Source organism: Babylonia areolata, chromosome 1 (genome assembly GCF_041734735.1).
Source record: "Babylonia areolata isolate BAREFJ2019XMU chromosome 1, ASM4173473v1, whole genome shotgun sequence".
Taxonomy (NCBI): domain Eukaryota; kingdom Metazoa; phylum Mollusca; class Gastropoda; order Neogastropoda; family Buccinidae; genus Babylonia; species Babylonia areolata.
The window spans coordinates 88,293,732-88,303,731 of record NC_134876.1 but is presented as its reverse complement, the minus strand read 5'-3'; the positions used below and the strand labels follow the sequence as shown (position 1 = coordinate 88,303,731).

At 43.5% G+C, this 10,000-nt stretch overlaps 2 protein-coding genes across 3 annotated transcripts in view; both read right to left on the bottom strand.

Moving 5' to 3' along the window:
• Window positions 1-120: 120 nt before the first annotated feature.
• LOC143294012 (uncharacterized) lies at window positions 121-4,325 on the bottom strand. Its single transcript, XM_076605408.1, has 2 exons — window positions 3,131-4,325; window positions 121-619 (listed from the first exon to the last, which is right to left on the bottom strand). The coding sequence occupies exons 1-2, from the start codon at window positions 3,516-3,518 to the stop codon at window positions 495-497; spliced, it is 513 nt and encodes a 170-aa protein (XP_076461523.1). The 5' UTR covers window positions 3,519-4,325; the 3' UTR covers window positions 121-494.
• Window positions 4,326-6,118: 1,793 nt separating this feature from the next.
• The window catches only part of LOC143288903 (uncharacterized), a 6,439-nt gene continuing 2,557 nt past the window's right edge, over window positions 6,119-10,000 (bottom strand). The window contains exons 1-2 of one of the 2 annotated variants that reach the window (XM_076597570.1): window positions 7,909-10,000; window positions 6,119-7,874 (exon numbers count right to left, since the gene is read on the bottom strand). The exon at window positions 7,909-10,000 is cut by the window's right edge and continues 2,557 nt beyond it. The gene's annotated coding sequence lies outside the window, so the exon portion shown is untranslated. The remainder of the gene's footprint in view (window positions 7,875-7,908) is intronic. The other variant, XM_076597578.1, reaches the window with a different exon arrangement.

Below are 10,000 nucleotides of genomic sequence, written 5' to 3'. Positions count from 1 at the left end.
GTAATAATTAATTGCAATGTTTTTAAAAGCGAATATGTGAAATGCTTTTATTTGAGAACATATGTTTATTACTCTTGTTTAATCAAGTAATCCGCGTGTGTGTGTGTGTGTGTGGGGGGTGGGGGGTTGCGGGTGTGTGCTGATTATCTGGTTGCGGTTTTCCGCAATTTATCTTTATTCTTATCTTATCTGTCTATTATAATCAATGTGCAGTATAGTAGGCTATGTTTATAATTATATTCAAATAATGTTTCTTAATTCTTTCTGTTTTTACATTAAGAATACTAGTTATTACATGCAGTGTGTGGATGTATGTATGAAACGGTGTATGTGATATTTTCTTACATTTGTATCTTCGTAATATTCGTAAAAGCTGTTGTTGACTTTTACAGTTATGGTCCCCATGTTGTTTACTTGTCTATGCTGTGATAATGCACCTGACCAAATTTCTCCAGTTGGAGATAATAAAGTTATTCTTATCTTATCTTATCTTATCAGAGGGCCAGGATGGAGAAGCAGAACTGGAAGCTGTGGGAGCGCGGTCCGTTCAGCAGTCTGCGGCATAGGTCCCTGAGGAACAGCTGTCGGAACCTGGTGTACTCCGGGTCTCCCGTCAGCACTGAAACACGTACACAACACACCGCCAGGACGATATGACAATTCTGGACACTAAGATTCTTCTGATTTTATGATGAATTATGATAATAAAAATAATAATAATAATAATAATAAAGGTGGCGTGGTGTATGTGTGAATGTGCAAGCGCGGGCGCGCGCGCGCGCGCGCGTGTGTGTGTGTGTGTGTGTGTGTGTGAGGAGGGAGGGAAAGAGGCGTGGGGTGGGGGTAAGTTCACAGGAAAATATATAAGCATGCTTATGACATATACAAGTCGATATGGGAAGTCTTATTTTCCAACTACCATTCTTCAGTTTCACCCCCTCTCCCTCCCCCTCTCTCCCCCCGTCACCTCCCGCGCCACCTCCATCCTCTCTGTCCCCCCCCCCCTGTCCCCTCCACCTCGTCACAAGTTGAAACTGACGTCAAAGTTACGTCATATGGGCGTATGAGTCATTTGAGGGCCACAGCGCACCCGGAGAAGAACATAGCGGGCCAGTCTTCTCTCCGACCGTTTTTGAAGTAAAGATTTATGCATCGTTGCAAAATGAATATTGCATTAACCAGGAAGACAAACCCAGTTTTCCTGTGCCGACCATACCTCCTTTAAAAAAAAAGGAAAGACAAAAGAAAGAAAAAAGCTCAAGCCATCCAGAGAGGTGTGTGAGAGGGGTGGTGGGAGATAAAGGAAAAGAGACATGAGAGAGAGAGAGAGAGAGAGAGAGAGACAGACAGACAGACAGACAGACAGAGAGAGACAGAAAGGCTTAGAGACTTAGAGACAGAGACAGAGGGAACAAAAACACCCCAAAAATCTTCTGGCTAAACGAAAATGGGAGGGGGAGGCGGGGGCGGGGGGTGGGGGTGGGGGGGGGGGGGAAGGGAAACGGGGCGGGGGGGGGGGGGGGGGGTAGAGAGAAAGACAGAAAAAACACTTCTTGATATGGAAGAAGGGATGCAGGGGCGAAGAGGGAAAGAGACTGAGGGAATGAGGATGTGTGAAGAGAGGGGAGAGAGGGAGAGAGAGAGAGGGAGAGAGAGAGGAGAGAGAGAGAAGGGGGAGAGAGAGAGGGGAGAAAGAGAGAGACGGGGGAGAGCGAGAGGTGGAGAGAGAGAGAGAGAGAGAGAGAGAGAGAGAGAGAGAGGGAGAAACGTGCACTCTCTTGACATAAGAACTTAGTAGTTTAAGTCGATAAATTACATAACTCGCTCACTCTGTCTCTTTTCGTCTTTCTGTCTCTCAATCTCTCCCTCTCTCTTTCTCTCTGTGTGTCTGTCTCTCTATTCACAGACTGATTTTGATGTTCTTAGAAGAAGAGGAGGAGGAGGAGAAAAAAAGAAAGAAAGAGGAAGAAAAGGAGGATAAATGAACATAACAAAATAGATGAGCAAATCTGAAATCTATTGAAAATTGATGCCATTTTGAACCTTGAGCACTGTGACAAACAAAAATGAATGACCATTTTGACCAGAACAAAACACGTGTGGCTTCGATCGTGACTGACATTTCAAAAGACCGTAAGTTTTTTGACAATTCACACTAATTCAGTATACTTGTAGGTTTACTAATGTACTCAATAACTTGATGAAACATGCTTTGCTTCGAAGATCGATCGACATGCTAGTTTGGTTTTTTTTTTTCCCCCAAGTTATAACAGGCAAGATTCTCTTCGCATTCACCGCGATGACACCGACGGTACAAGGAGGACTGCTCAAGGGATCATCTCTGAATAAACTAGCTCCACAGCGTGTTTTGTGTACCATGGCTCAAAGTGAAGATGAGCGAGGTTGCCCCACATGACCGACGTGCCCATCATGTGAGAAGGGGAGGGGAGAGGGGGGGGGGGGGGGGGGGGGGGGGGGGCGGGGGGGGGGGGGGGGGGGCTGGGGGGCGGGACAGCCATTTATTAATTATTCAGTACGGTGACTCATGACGAGGCGACAGACAAACCACACACACAATATACTGGCTGTCACTCAAAGCATCTGTGAACACGGCCAGTATACTACATACATAGTGAGGGCTACTGTTTTTATCCCCTGAAAGACCTGTCTGTTTTTAACCCGTCCTGTATATAAGACGTTTAAGATCTTTGGTTTGAAAACGGTGTCGGTTTGAGAAGTGAAAAACGTAAAAAGCATCGCCGAACAACATTGGGTGAAATGGTGGACAACCTCTGAAATCCATCTCTGAGAGAGAGAGAGAGAGAGAGAGAGAGAGAGAGAGAGAGAGAGAGAGAGAGAGAGAGAGAGAGAGAGAGAGAGGTGGAGGAACTGCAATATACTGAAGTGAAACAACACGCAATTCTTAACAGGTGGTTTGTAAAGAAAAAATCTTTTGTCAAAACAGATAGTTATTCTTCTTCTTAACAACTGTAGAAAACAGTCTCCTCAGAAAGCGAGCGCGCGCGCACACACATACAGACACAGACAGACACACACACATGCACGCGCACGCGCACGCCCGCACACACACACACACACTTGCGCACGCACATACACGAGCATCACATACCTGCAAGCTGGCTTTTAGGAATGTCATCGATGGTGCCTCCCTGAGGAATCATGGCGGCGATCTCTGGGGGAACGGGGATTTCTGAGAAAGACGTCGACGTCGAAGACAAGACACGTGACGGAGTAACCCCTTTCCTTCTCAAGCCCCTGTTCCCCAAAACACGGGTAAACAATCGGCTGTAATACCGACCTCGAGAAGCGTCATCGGGGCCTCTGGAAATACCTCTTCCTGGAGAAGAACCAGAGACACGAGGAACGGAAGTTGTGGGCCTTGCTCTGTTCCCCCATCTCCTGTTGTGCAGCTGTTCGTAATACTCGGCGTGCACCAGGTGATCACAGAACAGCAGCACCAGCAGTGAACATAAGCCCCATTTGCAAGGATTCATCATCACACGTGTCTTCGCGGTGAGGTGTCTGTCTTGAGCCAGGTTTTGGGCGATCACACGTCAATGACGTTGTGCAGTATTCTGGAATCGTGTCCTCAAGCGCATCCGGAGTATGATCGGACAGTGCCTTCTGCAGCACACTAGTTTAAATAGAGGGACTGAACACCTTTCCAGTGAAGCAGGCTGTCCATCTCTTCTGAAATGTGTCAAAAATTCTCGGAAAATGTTAAATGTTCAAATTAACCAGGTAAAATGACAGGAATACAGCTCACGCCAATTCTCCAGTAACTTACAAAAATTGAAAATTCAACTTATAGACGCCAAAATTAGTTACTATACGTCAGACCGCAACACCCAGTCTCTTGCCGACAAAATGAATGTGAAAGTCTCTCTGCAACCAGTCTTATCTCGGCTAGCTCAAGCTGGCACACCCTCAAAACAAAATACATTAATTTCGTAAATAACGTTGATAGGTTAATGCCCCTTAAAATGCAAAATAACTGTTTACAACCCTGGCCTTAAGATACTCACATTAAAACACATTCAAAACTACGCACTGTCTGCAAATATACCTATGGCACGTCTCTTAACACTTCACTCTCCCTACTCTGCAAAAACATGTTTAAAACCAACCCACGGGGCTGTGAGCAATATCATCCTCTGCAAAGCGCACCTGTTAGGGGGCGGGCACTGCCCAAGAAACTAAGGTCAGCTTCCCGTGCTCTTGTTGGTAGACGACAAAATGTATGGTCGAAATTATGCGGCAAAAGGTTTTAAGTTACATTTTTCATCATACAAGGCTTGACATCAATGGCAACCATATCAGACTTTTCAAGAAAACTTTTAACAGTTTGTTTCTTAACTCCTTCCTGGCTCTAACAAGAACGATCACCGTTAAAAAAAAAGAAAAAAAAAAAAAGGGACTCACGCGCATGCTTTCGAATGAATATTCACAAAACTACATACATCAAAAGTGGACACAATTCTAACTTTGGCGTCAAAATTTCAGTCCACTGTGCAGTCAAACTGCAACAGTGATGGCAACATGAACAGGAAAATAGACATCTTTTGAAGCAAAGAAATCACCATGAAAGAAAGAAAGAGAAAGAAGAGTTGTCACATTTAGCGTGCCACCACATGGAAGAGATCACGCAGACATTAAGCCATGACCTCTTCCAGGTCGGTGGTGGTGGTGGTGACAGTGGATGTGTCATCCTGTCGAGATGGGGGACATGTTGTCGTCGAGGCTACTACCATACGCCGTGTTGTCTGTCGCCTCCCGCGCAGAGAGGTCCTTATGTCAGTCGTGTCAAAGGGAGGAGGGATCGAGGCAAGGCGAGGCAAGGAGTGTATTTCGTGTGCCCCCTCCCTCACTCGCTCACTCACTCCCTCGACCGCTGGGGTCGTTGGGGGGACATGAGGAAGATGTCATAGCTCGCCACGCCGTTCTGTTGGCAGCTGTCGTGAGATCTGGCATCGTCATTTTGGTCCATTCCTTGACGTTGTCGGACCAACTCTTTCTCTGCCGCCCCCGTCTGCGCCCTCCCTCTACAGTCCCTTGCAGGATGGTTTTGGAGAGGGTGTTACGTCGTATGACGTGACCAAACCATGCCATCTTCCGTCGTTTGACAGTCGCCAGCAGTGGTTCTTGGGGCCCAACAAGGTTGCTGACCAGGTTCCGCACATAGTCATTGGTCTTGTGCTCCTGGTAGGAGATGTGTGGTAGTCTCTGGGGGCATTGAAACATTACATACCGTTCATCATTTACACATATCCAATAAATACAAAGAAGTTCCTATTGGAACAAAAATTGATAATAATGACTGCTCTTGTTGTTGGGTCAGAATATCAGATCAAAGTGCCAAGTTTAGAGAATACAAAAAAAATAAATATAACAGTAAATGCAGTTTGCATATAATTAGGCTTCATTTTGTGTGTGTGTGTGTGCCCATCCCAGAGGTGCAATATTGTTTTAAGCAAGATGACTGGAAAGAACTGAATTTTTCCTATTTTTATGCCTAATTTGGTGTCAACTGACAAAGTATTTGCAGAGAAAACGTCAATGTTAAAGTTTACCACGGACACACAGACACACACACAAGACAACCGAACACCGGGTTAAAACATACACTCACTTTGTTTACACGAGTCAGTCAAAAATGGGTGGCGCTGTAGTGTAGCGACGCGCTCTTCCTGGGGAGAGCAGCCCGAATTTCACACAGAGAAATCTGTTGTGATAAAAAGAAATACAAATACAAATTATATGCACCTTGGCATGTTACCCTGTGCGCTGATGAATAATGAGCAGCTTCTGAAAGTGGTTGTTCCCTGGTGTATGATTCACTGAACTGACGATCATAGAGAGGGTGGGGACGTGGGAGAGGGAGACTGCGTGCACGCGCATGCACGTGTGTGTGTGTGTGTGTGTGTGTGTGTGTGTGTGTGTGTGTGTGTGTGTGTGAGAGAGAGAGAGAGAGAGAGAGAGAGAGAGAATAGAAAAACCAAAAAAGAAAAAAAGAAAAAAGGCACACGCACATGTATGCACACAAACATTACCCTGCAAACACACACACACACACATTGGGCACGCAGATAAATGGCAAAGGAAAAGATTTTTATTAACAAAACAATTTTACACAAGCCAAGCAACGTAGAAAAACTGCTACCACTATGGGGTGGTACAAGAAGAAAGAAAAAGAAAAAATACAGACCATGAAATATTGATAGTGAAGGCTTCGTTCACATTCATTCAAAACAGTTTTTTTGGGGGGTTGTTGTTGTTGTTGTCAATACAAGCACACCGTGGTCAATGGCATTTCTTTTTAGTTGCATTTCTTGTGAAGAGAGAGAGGGGATGAGAGAGAGTGTATGTGTGTGTGTGTGCGCGCGTGGTGTGTGTGTGTGTGTGTGGGGGGGGGGGTAGATGTGCAATGCGGTTTAGCTGACTGAAATGGAGAGGCAGGTAAATTTCAGTAATCTGTATATTTGTATATAGCTATTTCCATTTGGTGCCATTCAATTTATCTTTTTTATTTTCTATTCATTTTATTTGTTTGTTGCTTTCTTCTTATGTTGGACATGTGCTGCTGCCAAAAAGAAAATCTCTGTACCAAAAAATAGACAATAAAGTTTGTGTATTGTATTGTGTATTGTATTCTCCCGTCATGTGAGAGAGCGAGGAGCATTCATTCTTTACAAGATTATACACAGGTGTTGTCAGAATTTCAGTATGCCAAAAGGCATATGCGTGTACGTTTTATTGGTGTCTTTTGCACGATATTTGACAGCTGTTAATACAAAGCCGTGCGAACGATATTTGATAGTTGTTACACAATTTGTTGTTGATATTCAGGTTGGTCGTTGTGTTGTTGCATGCGCGCATTTACGTGAAATGACTTCATGCAAACAGTGAATGCACACCTGCGTATTGCACAATACAGGATCTATGTAAAGTGAAATCCATATTGTGAGAGAGGGAAAACAACGATTCTGCATAGAAAACGCCAGTTGCTTATCAAATGGCAGTTGACAGTAAGTGGAGCAGACGATCTTTGAAGTCAGAATCAAGATGGCGGCACTGGGCAATGAATAACTAAACCAGTACCACAAAATAAAACGTTCATCACAACCTACCGTCCAAGGAACTGATCCCGCTAAGTTAAAGGAAAGACATAGGTAAACGCAAAATGATTCTTTACTGATTGCTATAGCAAAACCAACAATGTTTGTAAGAAAAAAAAAAGAAGAAAAAAAAAGAAAGAAAAAAGAACCCATTCGAAACTGTTTATTGCTAGGAGGAAGGTGGCAGAATGGTTAAGACGCTCAGCTGCCAATACAGAGAGTCCGTGAGGGTGTGGGTTCGAATCCCGCTCTCGCCCTTTCTCCTACGTTTGACTGGAAAATCAAACTGAGCGTCTAGTCTTTCGGATGAGACGATAAACCGAGGTCCCGTGTGCAGCACGCACTTGGCGCACTGAAAAAGAACCCATGGCAACGAGAGTGTTGTCCTCTGGCGAAATTACGTAAAATGAAATCCACTTTCATAGGTACACAAATATGTAAGCATGCACTCAAGGCCTGACTAAGCGCGTTGGGTTATGCTGCTGGTCAGGCATCTGCTCAACAGATGTGGTGTAGCGTGTATGGATTTGTCCGAACGCAGTGACGCCTCCTTGAGAAAGTGAAACTGAAACTATTGCTTTCACTGGATGATAAAGTGATATTAAATCTCCAAAGCTGTCGACAACAGCAAACAGCTTCAACTAGTCAGTCTGTTGTAGGCTCAGGATTCCTGAACAAGTCAGTTCGCTGTCTTCCTAAGCTTCCTGAACAAGTCAGTTCGCTGTCTTCCTAAGCTTCCTGAACAAGTCAGTTCGCTGTCTTCCTAAGCTACTGAACAAGTCAGTCTGCTGTAGGCCAAGGATTCCTGAACAACCAACTGGTCGGTCCACTTAATTATGTCTGACTCCGAACCGATAAGACACCTGTCCAACCAGTGTGCTCAGTTTGAATCAGCTCAGTCAGGAAATGTGGACAAGCTTACTGGTCTCGACAGGCAGGAAGGAAAGGCAATGACAGCGATTGCTATACACGCCTCTCTCTCTCTCTCTCCCTCTCTCTGCCTATCTTCTCCCTCCCTCTCTCTCTCTGACACGACGTGTCACAAGCACATAACCTTGTTTGTGTTAAACTCATTCAACGACAGATATGGGGGTGGGGGTGGGGAAGGCCAGACAATACTTGACACGGTTCAGTCAATAGTGTGCACACTTCTCCGCATCCTCCCACTGCTTTGTGTCTTTTAGAATATGGCACACCAAGCCATGTGTGATCTCATCAAAATGTTATACATAATCAAACTTTCCATCTATCATTTCACTTAAAAGTGTCATGTTCAATAATGTCTCGATTTTCTTGGAAACGTTGCATTCTACTTTGTATGGTTTCATTCAGATTAGCTCTGCACGGTTTCATTAAATATAATTATGATTGCTTGTATAATTTCTTTCATTATGTCACATTCATCTTCATACGATTAAAAACGTGTGTTCATCTTTGCATGATTCAATTAAGATGTTAGAATTCAACCTGCAGTATTCAATTAAAACAAAACAGATTTGCATGGTTTAACTTAAAATGTTATATTCAACTTTATATTACAATCTTAAATCATTAAAATTGTTGAAAAAAAAACCAACAACCAAAAAACAAACAAACAAAAAACAAAATAAACAACAACAACAAACAAACAAAAAAAGCCCCCCAAAAACCCAATAACATGAAAAACGTCACATTCAAGATTGTGTGATTCCATTACAAATGATGTCAAGTATTTGCTTCGTTGCTTTACAAAGTATGTCATTAAGATCACAATCAAAACATACACAATTCTAGGGTAAATCATATTTGATGAGTGACACGCGAGCACATTATATAATTATTGTTATCCACATGCTTATTTAAAAACGCGTTACATTCCTACAATACTGGAATTAATGAAATTAGAAGCCGTTGAAGTTCCATGTTATGTATATACATTTAAATTTACATCAAATCAGCTCAGTTATAAACAACACACATGACAAATAGTTATTCTTCACATTCAACTATTATAATATTGTTTACATACAACCAACACATACATGCACGCAGGATGCATACACAAAAACACACACACCATGCGTTCACACCTGTATCAATGTCAGAAATTACTGTAGTTAACAACAGTTACTGTAGTTAAGAACCATGTAATATCAACATGCTTTCCTTCAATCGTACATTATGTTATTGATTACATGTAAACAAATTTATTGTGCCTTATGTGCATCAACAGGTTATTTTTCAATAATTGAACCACACACACACACACACACACAGGGAGAGATGGACAGACAGACACAGACAGACAGACATAGAAATTGTTCACCACCACGGGAACAACAGACAAAATCTGACAGGACATTGATACTGTTATCTACATGTACGCAAAAGAACCACTGAAGCGGACGGACACCTTTTTTGTTGCAGGACCAACACACACAAGCGGAAAGCGGAGTTCAAACTGTCCCAGTGTAAAATACGACAACTTTCCACTGTGTCCAACTGGCTTACTGTTCACACTGACTTTACACAACCACCTTTCACTCTGTTCTGAAAGTTCTTCTGCAAGAGCTTCGTGGCGCTCCGGTTTCGTATACATTAAAGTCCACGCCATTCGGCCCCGATCTGTCTTTCCGTGCTTCGTCAGAGCTGCTGGTATGCTGGGAAGTAAATCCAGGAAACAAACAACCGCTTAACAGTCAGGCAATAATATTATTGTCACTCTTGAATGTATGTACGCGGGACACACAAGAAGAGGTGGGTGGTTGGGTCGGTTGGGATTCGAAGGAAGGGTATGAGTGTGCGTTTCCATAACAGGCAAGAACGGCTGCAATTCTTGAACAGTTTTTCGAAGGAGTATTCAAAGTACATGTGTCACTTCCAGG

Coding starts and splice junctions, on each gene's coding strand:
- LOC143294012 (XM_076605408.1), bottom strand. CDS start 3,518: ATGATGAATCCTTGCAAATGGGGCTTATGTTCACTGCTGGTGCTGCTG. Junction 620..3,130: donor TCCTAAAAGCCAGCTTGCAG/GTATGTGATGCT, acceptor TACGTGTTTCAG/TGCTGACGGGAGACCCGGAG.